This window comes from Ailuropoda melanoleuca, chromosome 9, assembly GCF_002007445.2.
Source record: "Ailuropoda melanoleuca isolate Jingjing chromosome 9, ASM200744v2, whole genome shotgun sequence".
Classification (NCBI taxonomy): domain Eukaryota; kingdom Metazoa; phylum Chordata; class Mammalia; order Carnivora; family Ursidae; genus Ailuropoda; species Ailuropoda melanoleuca.
The window spans coordinates 81,979,850-81,992,797 of NC_048226.1; the positions used below are offsets into that span (position 1 = coordinate 81,979,850).

The 12,948-nt window shown below is 38.4% G+C and overlaps 1 protein-coding gene across 2 annotated transcripts in view; it reads right to left on the reverse strand.

Moving 5' to 3' along the window:
• Nucleotides 1–10,995: 10,995 nt before the first annotated feature.
• Nucleotides 10,996–12,948, reverse strand: part of RAD21 (RAD21 cohesin complex component) — a 28,743-nt gene continuing 26,790 nt past the window's right edge. For both annotated transcript variants that reach the window (XM_034668551.1, XM_002928385.4), the window contains exon 14: nucleotides 10,996–12,729. In XM_034668551.1, the coding sequence (XP_034524442.1) occupies nucleotides 12,538–12,729 (192 nt within the window). In that variant the 3' untranslated portion in view covers nucleotides 10,996–12,537. The remainder of the gene's footprint in view (nucleotides 12,730–12,948) is intronic.

The window sequence follows — 12,948 nt, forward strand, 5'->3', positions numbered from 1 at the left end:
GAAGCAGGCTCATAGCAGAAGAGCCTGATGTGGGGCTCGATCCCAGAACGCTGGGATCACGCCCTGAGCCGAAGGCAGATGCTTAACCGCTGTGCCACCCAGGTGCCCCTGGTATACTTGTTCTAATAACCTTTTGTAATCCTTTGTATTTTTGTAGTGTCAGTTGTAGTTGTTCTCTTTCATATTGGATTTTGTTTATTTGGGCTTCCTCTCTCTGTTTGTTGTTGTTTTTAATGAGTCTGTCTATAAGTTGACCAATTTTATCTTTTCAAAGAACTAGCTTTAAATTCATTGATTTTTTTTTTTAATTCTCTATTTAATTTATTTCCATTCTAATCTATACTATTTCCTTCCTTGTACTAACTTGGGGGTTCATTTGTTCTTTTTCCCTACCTAACCTAGGGGGTAGTGTTATTTGAAACTTTTGCTTGCTTGTTGTTTTTGAAGTAGGCCTATATTGTTATAAACTTGCCTCTTAGAACTGCTTTTGCTTATGTCCCCTGGATCTTAGAGCATTATTTCCGTTTTCGTTTGTCTAAAGTATTTTTTGATTTTTTGGTTGACCTATTTGTCATTTAGTAGCATGTTGTTCATCCTCCACGTTTGTGTTTAAAGAAAAATTTTTTTGCCAATTGATTCCTAATTTCATACCATTGTGGTCAGATAAGATGCTTGATATGGTTTCAGTCCTTCTTAAATTTATTGAGATTTTTTTGTAGCTAAACATGTGATCTATCTTGGAGAATGTTCCAGGTGTACTTGAAAGGAATGTGTAGTCTGCTATTTTTGGGTGAAATGTTTTATATATATCTCTTAAGTCCATCTGGTCTAGTGTGTTGCTCAAGGCCACTGTTTCCTTATTTTCTGTCTGGATAACCTATTCATTGATGTAAGTAAGGTGTTAAAGTACCATTATTGTATTACTATCAGTGTTTCCCTTTATGAGTGTTATTATTTGCTTTATATATTTAGGTGGTCCTATATTTGGTGCATAGATATTTAAAATTGTTATATCCTCTTGTTGGGTTGATTCCTTTATCATTATGTAATGCCCTTCTTTGTCTCTTGTTACAATCTTTGTTTTGAAGTCTATTTTGTCTGATATAAAAATTGCTACCAGTTTTTTCCTCTCTATTTGCTTGGATTATCTTTTTCCATCTCTTCATTTTCAGTCTGTAAGTGTCTTTAAGTCTGAAGTGAGACTTTTGTAGGTAGCGTATAGATGAATCTTGTTTTTTAATCATTCCATCCCCCTATGTTTTTGATGGAAAGATTTAGACCATTTATATTTGACCTAATTATTAGTAGGTATGTACTGTTTGCCATTTTGTTACTTGTTTTCTGAGTGTTTATGCAGTTCTTCTCTTTTCCTTTCCTAGTCTCTTGCTCTCTTCCCTTGTGATTGATGACTCCTTTAGTGTTATTCTTAGATTCCCCCCCTTTATTTTATTTAATTTGTGTGTGTGTGTGTGTGTGTGTATGTATATCTATTATAACTTTTTGGTTTGTGGTTACTATGAAGTTCATATATAACATTCTATATAGCAGTCTATAATAAGTCAATGGCTTCTTACATTAAAACACATTCTAAAAGCAGTATGTTTTCACTCACCCTTCCATGTTTTATCATGTATATGATGTCATATTTTTAAATCTGTTTATTTTGTGAATGCCTTAACTAATATTTTAGATATAATCAAATTTACTACTTTTGTCTTTTAACCTTATACTAGCTTTGTAAGTGATTGATCTACTACCTTTGCTATGTGTTTATTTAAAGTTTTATTTATTTATTTATTTTGTAATCTCTACACCCAGTATAGGGCTCGATCTCGTGATCTTGAGATCAAGAGTCATGTGCTCTTCCTACTGAGCCAACTAGGCACCCCTACTATATGTTTATTTTTATCTGTGAAATTTTTTCCTTTCATAATTTTCTTCTAAGTTATAGCCTTTTCCTTTCCTCTTCAAAAGGTCATCTCTTTAACTTTCCTTGTAAGGCCAATTTAGTGGTAATGAACTTTAACTTTTCTTTGCCTGGGAAACTCTTTATACCTCCTTTAGTTCTGAAAGATAACCTTGTCAGGTAAAATATTCTTGTTTGTAGGGTTTTTTTCCTTTCAGTTCTTTGAGTATATAATGTTATTCTCTTCTGGCCTGCAAAGTTTCTGCTGAAAAATCAGCTGCTACCTTATGAAGTTTATTTTATATGTGTGTGTGTTTTTTCTTTTTGCTGTTCAGCTTGTGTGATTTCCATTACTCTGTCTTCCAGATTACTGATCCATTCTTCTGTATCATCTAATCAGCTGTTGATACCCTCTTTTATATTCTCCATCACAGTGATTGTATTCTTCAGCTGTGATTTTTTTTTAATATTATCTCTTTGCTGAAGTTCCCACTGTGTTCATCCGTTCTTCTCCCAAGTGTGCTGAGCATATTTATGACTATTAATTTGAACTGTCATGTAGATTGCTTATTTCGATTTCATTTACTTCTTTTTCTGAGGTTTTGTCCTGTTCTTTCATTTTGAACACATTCCTCTGTTTCCTCATTTTGCCTGACTTTGTGTTTGTTTTACTGCATTAGGTAATCAACCATGTCTTCTGGTCTTGAAGGCATCTTTTGGGGCCCAGAAGCATAATCCCTCCTAATCACCAGGGCCAGGTGCTCCAAGGTTGTCACTTGTGTGGGTTGCATGTGCCCTCCTGTTGTGGCTAGACCATGATTGCTAGATGGCTGACTTCAAGACTCAGCTGTGACTGTTATGGAGATACTAGTGATATGTGTTTTGCCCTGCCCCCATACCTCCCAGGTGAGAGCCTGTTTGGGGGAATGTTGTGGTGCCTGTCCCAGCCAAGGCTATGCACCAGATATGGCAGCAATGGTGCTGCTTTGTGGGGGCATCAGACCGGCCAGATATGTTCACTGGTTGTGGCACGACCAGAGCCATTTTGTGGAGGTACTGGACCTGACCTGTATACAGGCTCTTTTCAGGAAACTATGTCTCACACTGAGTTAGAGGGAGAGGGGAAGAGGAGGTGTCTGTTGATTTCCCTGGCCTCTGGGGAGGATCACAGGAACTCCTATATATGTGCTAAATATAAAGCCTGAAAGAAAAAAAAAAAATAAAGCCTGACCCTTAGTAGCAGCTTTTAAAGTATGCAAATAGACTCCTTTCAGATAAAGACTGCGGTGATGGGTGATTTTTCCTGCTCCCTTTGTGCTGGGGGGATAGCTGTGGTGAGTACTCATGTACCTGTTAAGAATTTCTTGTTTGACATAGTCTTGTGGGTCTCATGGATGTGAGCAGTGGCATTTTGAGTTTATTTTTGTGTATGGTGTAAGAAAGTGGTCTAGTTTCAATTTTTTTGCATATAGCTGTCCAGTTTTCCTAGCACCATTTTGCCACACACTAATTGACTATATAATGGTAGGGTTATTTCTGGGCTCATTATTCTGTACTGTTGATCTATGTGTCTATTTTTGTGCCAGCACCATACTACTTTGATTACTACAGCTTTGTTGTATATCTTGAAACCTGGAATTGTGATATCTCTAGTTTTGTTCTTCTTTCTCAAGATTGCTTTGGCTATTCAAGGTTTTTTATGGTTCCATACAAATTTGAGGATTTAGTTCTGTGAAAAAATGCTGTTGGTATCTTGATAGGGATTGCATTGAATCTGTAGATTGCTTGGGTAGTAGAGACATTGTAATGATATTACTTCTTCTAAACCATTTTAACAATATTCTTCCAATCTATTAGAACAGAATATTTTCCCATTTGTTTGTGTCATTCTCAATTTCTGTCATCAACCTACAGGTTTTCAGAGTACAGGATTTTCTCCTCCTTGGTTGAATTTATTCCTGGGTGTTTTATTTTTTTTTTTTTGTGCAATTGTAAATGAACTTATTTTCTTAATTTCTCTTTGTTATGTCATTATTAGTGTATAGCAATGCAACAGATTTCTCTATATTTATTTTGTTTCCTACAGCTTTACAGAAAGTCATCTGTCCATCCTAATAATTTCTGGTGGACACTTTAGGATTCTTTTTTTTTGAAAGATTTTATTTATTTGAGAGAGCGAGAGATAGCAAACACAAGTAGGGGTGAGAAGCAGAGGGAGAAGGAGAAGCAGACTCTCCTGCTGAGCAGGGAGTCCAAAGTGGGGCTCAATGCCAGGACTCTGGGATCATGACCTGAGCCAAAGGGAGATGCTTAACTGACTGAGTCACCCAGGCACCCCTAGGATTTTCTATATATAATATCATGTCATTGGCAAATAGTGCAAATTATACTTCTACCTTACCAATTTGGATGCCTTTTATATTCTTTTTCTTATCTGATTACTGCAGCTAGGACTTCCAGTACTCTGTTAAATAAAAGTGGTGAGACTGGACATCCTTGTCTTATTCCTGATCTTAGAAAGCTCTGTTTTTCACTATTGAGTGTGATGTTAGCTGTAGGTTTTTCATATATGACCTTTATTATGTTGAGGTATGTTCTCTCCAAATCCACTTTGTTGAGAATTTTTATCATGAATAGATTTTTAATTTTGTCAAATGCTTTTTTGCATCTATTAAGATGATTACATGGCTTTTATCCTTCATTTTGTTGATGTGGTATGTCAGGTTGATTGATTTGTGAATATTGAACCATCCTTGCATCCTTGGAATAAATATCACTTGATCATGATGAATGATACTTTGAATGTATTGTTGAATTGCGTTTGCTAATGTTGAGGATTTTTGCAACTCTGTTCATCAGGGATATTGTAGTTATCTATTTTATGTACTTTGGTTTTGGTATCAGGGTAATGCCAGCCTCATAGAATATTATTTGGAAGTTTTCCTTCCTCTTCTATTTTCTGGAATAGTTTGATTTGAAGAGTATAGGTATTAACCCTTCTTCCTTTCCTTCTTTCTTTCTCTTTTCTTATTTATAGATTTTATTTATTTATTGACAGAGAGAACAAGCAGGGGGAGCAGCAGGCAGAGGGTGAGGGAGAAGGAGCCTCACCAAGAAGGGAGACTGATGTGGGGCTCAATCCCAGGACCCTGGTATAATGACCTGAGCCACCCAGGCACCTCTAACTCTCTTTAAATGTTTGGTAGAATTCAACTGTGATTCCATCTGGCCCTGGACTTTTTGTTTGTTGGTAGTTTGATTACCGATTCAATTTGTTACTAGGAATCATTTTGTTCAAATTTTCTATTTCTTCCTCATTCAGTTGGAAGACTGTGTTTCTAGGAATTTATCCATTTCTTCTAGGTAGTCCAGTTTGTTGGCATGTAAGTTTTCATAAAAATCTTTTTCAATTCTTTGTATTTCTGTGGTGTTATTTCTCCTTCATTTCTGATCTTAGTTATTCATGTTCTTTTTTTCTTGATGTACATATCACTATGTTTACTAATTTTATCTTTTCAAATTAGCTCTTGGTTTTACTGATCTTTTGATATTTGTTTAGTCTCTATTTCATTTGTTTCTGTTTTGATCTATATCATTTCCTTTCTTGTACTCACTTTGGGCTTTGTTTTTCTAGTTTTTTTACGTGTAAGATTAAATTGCTTTGACACTTTTCTTGTTTCTTGAGGTAGACCTGTATTACTATAAATTTTCCTCTTAGAACTGCTTTTGCTGCATCCTCAAACTTTTGGACTGTTGTGTTTTCATTCTCATTTATCTCCATGTATTTTTTGGTCTCCCCTTTGATTTTTTGGTTGACCAATTTATTGTTTAGTAGCATCTTGTTTAGCTGGCATGTGTTTTGTGTTTTTTCCAGTTTTTTTCTTTTTTCTTTTTTAAAGATTTATTTATTTATTCGACAGAGATAGAGACAGCCAGCGAGAGAGGGAACACAAGCAGCGGGAGTGGGAGAGGAAGAAGCAGGCTCATAGCAGAGGAGCCTGATGTGGGGCTCGATCCCATAAAACCGGGATCACGCCCTGAGCCAAAGGCAGATGCTTAACCGCTGTGCCACCCAGGCGCCCCCTCCAGTTTTTTTTTCTTGTAATTGATTTCTATTTTCATACTGTTTGTCATTGGAAAAGATGAATGATAGGATTTCAGTCTTCTTAAACTGTTCCATGAAAGGGAGGTATGTGCAAAATGACCTCCAAAGGCTAAAGGAGATGAAGACTAACGGAGACTGAAGAAGTCTGACAAACCCAGGTTGATGAGATATGGTTTACTAAGGGGACTTATGGACAGAAGCATGTCTTCAATGGCTGCAAGACAAGTAGATCTCTGCAACCTCACCTCCCCTAAGATCTGCTTTCACAGCCCTAGAGTCTGGGAGTACATGCTGGGGAAACACCACATTGGAGAATGTTTAAGAATAGATGATTATCATAGTCCTATCTCTAAAGCAGATCAGGGACATTACACAAGGGGGTTTACTTCAGGGTGTGGTGAAACAAAAACAATCAGGGCGGAGTGAGTTGTATTTAAGATTTCTGGTCACAGAAAGGTCCTCATGGTAGATTTGTCCAAGGTGGCATTAGTGTGTGGTTCACATATAAATTTATTGAGACTTATTTTGTTGCCTAACATCTATCCAGGAGAATGTTCACTTGAAAAGAATGTACATTGTGTTGTTTTTGGATAGAATGTTCGATATATATTTTATGTCCATCTGGTCTAATGTATCACTCAAAGACAGTTTCCTTGTTGATTTTCTGCCTATAAAATCTCTCCATTGTTATGTGGAGTGTTAAAATCCTGTACTATTGTGTAACTGTCAATTTCTCTCTTTATGTCTGTTAACTTTTGCTTTGTGTATTTAGGTTCTCCCATGTTGCGTGGATAGATATATTTTTGTTATGTCCTTGTTGGATTGGTCCCTTTATCATTACGTAATGTATTTTGTCTGATAGAAGTATTGCTCCCTTAGTTTTTTTTTTTTTTTTTTGCTTTCATCTGTATGGAACACCTTTTCTTCATGCCTTCACTTTCAGTCCGTATGTGTCTTTAGGTCTAAAGTGGGTCTTTTGTAGGTAGCATATTAAAATCCATTCTCCCATTCTGCTTTTTTTTTTTTTTTTTTAAAGGTTTTTTTTTTATTTATTTATTTGACAGAGATAGAGACAGCCAGCGAGAGAGGGAACACAAGCAGGGGGAGTGGGAGAGGAAGAAGCAGGCTTCCAGCAGAGGAGCCCGATGTGGGGCTCGATCCCATAATGCCGGGATCACGCCCTGAGCCGAAGGCAGACGCTTAACCGCTGTGCCACCCAGGCGCCCCTCCCATTCTGCTTTTTAAAATCCATTCTCCACTCTGTCTTTTGAATGGAACATTTAGACCATTTACATTTAAAGTAATTGTTAATAGGTATGTACTTATTGGTATTTTGTTAATTGTTTTCTGGTTGTTTTTGTAGTTCTTTTTCTTTTTCTCTTGCCTTTTTTTCTTTCCCTTTTGTAATTGATGACTTTCTGCTGTGTTATGCCTGGCTTTATACACACACACACACACACACACACACACACACACACACACACACTTTTTTTTGGGGGGGGCGTATCTATTCTTGGTTTTGTGGTTACCATGAGGTTCATATATATAACATTTTAAGTACATAGCAGTCTCTATTAAGTTCATAGTCATTTAAATTCAAACATAATTTTTTTACTCACCTCTCTACATTTCATGTGTATGTTGTCATATCTTCTATCTTATTCATATTTTTATTATGTCTAAGTATGGACTTTTCCACTTAGAGGAGTCCCTTTCACATTTCTTATAAGGTCAATTTAGTGATGAACTCTTTTGACTTTTGTTTGCCTGAGAAACTCTATCTCAGTCCTTCAATTCTGAATCCTACCAGGTCAAATATTCTTGGTTGTCGGCTTTTTCCTCCCGGCACTTTGAATATATCATTCTACTCCTTTTGGGTCTGAAAAGTTTCTGCTGAAAAATTGAGTTTTATGGGGTTTCTGTTACATGCAACTTTTTGCTTCTCTCTTACTGTTTTAAAATGTCTCTTTCTCTTTAATCATTGACATTTTAATTATTATGTGTTGTGGTGTGGATCTTCTTGGATTCATATTGTTTGGAACTCTCTGCTTCCTGAACTGGATGTGTTTCCTTACCTAAGGGTAGTGAAGTTTTCAGCTCTAATTTTTTAAGTTAGTTTTCTCCTTTTTTCCTCTCTTCTTCCTGGGATCTCTATCATGTGAATGTTTGTTCTCTGTGTTGTCTAAGAAATTACTTAACCTATCCCTATTTTTTAAAATTCTTTCCTTTTTGTTGTTCAGCTTGGGTGTTTTCTATTTCCCTGTTTTCTAGATTGCTAGATTCCCTCCAGTGTACTTTTCGTTCAGTTATTGTATTCTTCAGCTCTGATTGGTTCTTTTTTATATTTTCTGCCTCTTTGTTGAAGCTCTGAGTTCTACCACTCTTTTCTCTAGTCCAGCAAGCATCTTTATTATCATTTAACTATCAGTCATATTGCTTATCTCTGTTTCATTTAGTTCTTTTGTGAGGTTTGTTTTGTTCTTCCATTTGGAGCATATTTCTCTGTCTTTCCATTTTACTTGACTTTCTATCTGTTGTGAATTAAGTGGAACAGTTTTCCTAAACTTCAAAGAATGGTCTTGTGTATGGTCATCTGTAGACTGTGTGTGCCTGATGACTTTCACTGGCTGGCTAGAGCTGTGGCTGGTGTGGGCTGAGTCTTGGGGCACTCTCTGCTGGGGCTGCCCTGGGGGTATGGCTGGAGCTAAAGTGGGCATGGGCTGGACTGGTCCTGATGCTCTCTGCTTAGTGTATGCTTTGGCAGGACAGCTGAGGCTTAAATGTGTTCCAGCTGGGAGTTCCAGGGCTCTCTGAACAGGAGTTCCCCTGGCGTGACAGCTAAAGCTGAAGTGGGTACTAGCTGAGGGGCCCAAGGCTCTATGTGCAGAGGGCACATTGGCAGGCTAGCTGAAACCAAAGTTTTCTGGGGTTCTCTGTGCAGAGGGTGCCTTTGTAGTGTGACTGGAGTTGGTGAGGCATGGGATAGGGGGCTTACAGGTCCTCTGTACAGGGGCACCCTGGCATGATGTAGTGAAAAAGGGCATGAGCCAGGGTGATCATGGGGCTCTCTGTGCAGTGGATGTCCTGGAAGGACCACTGAAGTGGGTGCAAGCTGGCATGTCCTGGGATCTACAGTGCAGGGAGCGCCACGGTGGGGCCACTGGAGCTGAGGTTGGTATGGGCCAAGGTTTCCTGGGGTGTTCTGCACAGGAGGTACCCTGGCAAGGTGGCTGGAATCAAGGTGGGCATGGGCTTAGGGGTTTCTGAGGTGCTCTGCATAAGGGGCAACCTGGTGAGGCAGCTGGAGTGAACTGGGAGGTCTCAGAGTACTCTGTGGTGGGGGCTCCCCAGCAAGTTGTCTGAAGCCAAAGTCATGACCAGGAGTGTCCTGATGTGTGCCACCCTTGGGCTGTGTTGGTGGGATGGGTGGGGTTGGTGTGGACTAGGGGACCCAGGGCTAAGGTGGTAAGCTGGCTAGGGCACCCAGACCCTATCTCCTGACCACCCTATCAAAGTGTAGGGGGAATGTAAACCATGGCACTTGCCACTCTGACTCGAGAGTTCCAGCAGCTCCCCCACTGTTCAGTGGAGTTCTAGGGCTGCATCTTTTATTTTCTAGTTTCTCTTAAATTACAGCTTCTTTTTGTGGGCCCCAGGACATCCAAGACTGGTGTGGCCTAGGCTCCCAGGGATCACTGAAGTAACTGGCTGGCTAAGGTGCAGGGAATGTGGTCCTCTCAAGGTAGATGGGGAATGTAAACCCCAGAGACCTACAGAGAGTTCCAGAGGCTCTCCCATCATTTGGCAAGGTTCTAGGGCTGGATCATTTACATACTAATTGCCATTTTAAACCATGACTCCTCTTCTGTGCCCCAGGACAGATCTGCTCAGTCCCTCAGTACTATCCCTCCCTACCACAGTTCGTAGCATCAGGACGTGGGGATTCCCTTTATCATGTGTCCGTCTCCTGCTTCCGTGTATGGTCTCTTTTGTTGTGGTATATCAGTCAGCCCTCAGTTCAGGAGGAACTGTCCTGAAAGTAGGTGTAGATTTTGGTGTTCCTGGAGAAGGTGAGTTCAGGATCTCCCTACACTGCCATCTTGGACTCTGAATCGATGTTATTTTCTATCTTCTGAGAATCTTTTCTGGACTACTCCCCAGATACTTTGGTATGCTATATTCTGAGCTCCCATCACTTTCATAGATTATTTCTCCCTAAGTCTTTTTTATCACAGGTGGTGTGCCTCATATTAGTGTAATTGGTGCTTAGCAAATACTGGTTTTCCTATTACAAACAACATTAATCTATTGATGGTTTAAGCCTTGCTCTTTTTTTTTTTTTTTTAAAGATTTTATTTATCATAGAAACAGCACAAGCAGGGGGAATGGCAGGCAGAGGGAAAAGCACGTTCCCTGCTGAGCAAGAAGCCGGATGCGGGATTTGATCCCAGGACACCGGGATCATGACCTGAGCTGTAGGCAGACGCTTAACCGGCTGAGCCTTCTAGGCATCCCATTAACCTTGCTATATCTTAAGCATAAAGTCTTAGTGTCTTAAAGCTCACAGATGGGAGCAGCATAAGCTCCAATGCACAGGAAGGTACATTTCAAGTTACTGAATGCCCCGGCTTGCAACAGGCTTCTCAGGTGGACCCAGGAAATCTCCAGTACTTGCTCACTGGCTCACCCTGACAGAGCATGTCAAAATTTGTAGGTACTTAGCAGTTACAGGGATATATCTGTGCCCCACTTCCATTTTAATCTTAGACACATAAGGCTGATGATGTATATTAGAACATGATATCAAAGTTTCAGATCACATGGGTTTTAAAGACACACTAATCTTTCATTTTTTTAACCTAAGGCTTCTTGAAAAAATCATTATCTGTATGGACAATTATTCTAGATAACACAAACAACAGATAAGGCCTAATTAACATTTTCCTAGGGGAACACCATCAACCAGATAATCAATACTCTAAAATTTACAGCTTATACCACAACTTTTATTAGAAAAGTTATACATAACATAGCATCAACTATTTTCAAGAACAATATTAAACCCGATAAGCAACAAAACCAGACTAACAAAATGTGTTAACAAGAAACTAATGACCTTTCTATAATCAAACATTCAATTATCTACAAATGACTTTTTACAAAGGGAGAAAAATCCATGGTTTACAGGCACATATTGAAAATAAAGCTGCAATAGCAATTTTATACACTTACCATTCTCAAGAAACTGAATCATCAAAACAGTAATTACGAGTTCACTAATTTTAAAACATTTCACATAATTTAAAATTACTGGGTATACTCAAGTCTGAGTGAGTTTCAAAAGTGATTTTTTTTTCCACAAAAGTGCCAACACTTAAGCTACAACTTTCAGTGTGAATACTTTTGCCCTAAAAAGTTAAGACATGTTTTGATAATCATAACAGTCACATAATTTCTGGTGCTATCTGGTCTGTTAATAAAGCCTTTATTTGGATGCTTTTCTTAAATTATAGGAAACTGGATATAGGATTTCTGTTGCAAAGCCATTAAAATAAAGTTCCAAACACAGGAGTGTGCAGCACTGGGAAAAGATCAGTACTAAAACTTACAATAAATATCAGAGAAGCCATTAGTTATTAACAGCATTGTCTGCTTAAGAGTTAAAGTCAACCAGGTGTCTAATTTCCCATCAGTCTGTCCTTTTAGTTGGCATAGCAATTTCTATTTTCATGATCTGAGTACTCAAATATATCCAAACATCTCTTTAAAACTTTGATTTAGAGCTTCTGGAAAGTTATAAATGTTTTTATATTCTACTCTAAAAATTCTACTTCTGCTCATTTTAGAGCCTCGCTAAAACAACAGATTTTAGAATAGTCAGGTTCATTAAAAAGTTTCAAATGGAATGACTTACAAAAGAACACTTTAAACCAAGTCCTACCATTTTGTAGCTGAAGAGGTTTAGTTACAGCACAGTTTCACACACCCTCTTGGTCATTACGGAATTACACTTTAAAATAGTATCTCAAGAGGACAATCTGTTTTGGGAACCATCCCCCAACACAGCTGTTAACAAGACTGCCAGATTACTAGTGGGAAAAGACAACTTCTTTTTCTCAAAGACTCACACCATCATTCTTAATTAAATTCTCAGGCATTTTTGCCCCCCCCCGACATGTCTTCCTTTCCAATGTGGTGATGGAGAACTAAGATAAAAATCCTGACTTTCAACTGCTACTCAACATTATTACATGCGCCAATATTGCACACATCTGTTCTGAACTGTTAAAACGATCTTCTGGGTTCTTGGGTGTGCTTGTTTTCTCCATCAAAACACAAACACATCCATGTAAGCAGTTTCCCTTAAAGATGAAATTGATAAAATACTGGGAAAAAACGAAGAAAAAGGCAGAGACTTTTTACAGACAAAAATCTAAATTTTCTCAAAGGGTTTTGTGTGCCCTACACATGGGGGCAATTTGTATACACTAGTGAAATGAACACTAGCTATAATGCTTCTAGCTGCTCAAATAATGTGGAACCTTGGTCCAGGTGTTGCAATGATGTCACTGTATGGTTCTTCCTGTGTCAGCTCAATAGCTTGTTGCTTTTTAAGAACCAAGAAGCTGTAGAACTTTGCTGCAGCTTGCTTTCTGTTTGTGTTTCGACATAACTCAAGCAAACTGATGGATTCAGCTCCAGTTTTAGCAAGAGCTCGCTGAAATAAAACCAAAGGAAGAATTAAAGTAATCTCACAGTAAGGTGGTAATTTTAAAAGGGTGCCAATTTTGTATACCAGGAAAAGTACACTGTATATTCTGCTCGGAGTGGACTTTTTTGAATAGTCTTGAGTGAAGGTAATGGGGCAGAGTATATTATGGCATTTCTAAAATCAAAGGTCCAAGGAACAACATTCCAACAAATGTGATACAATAGT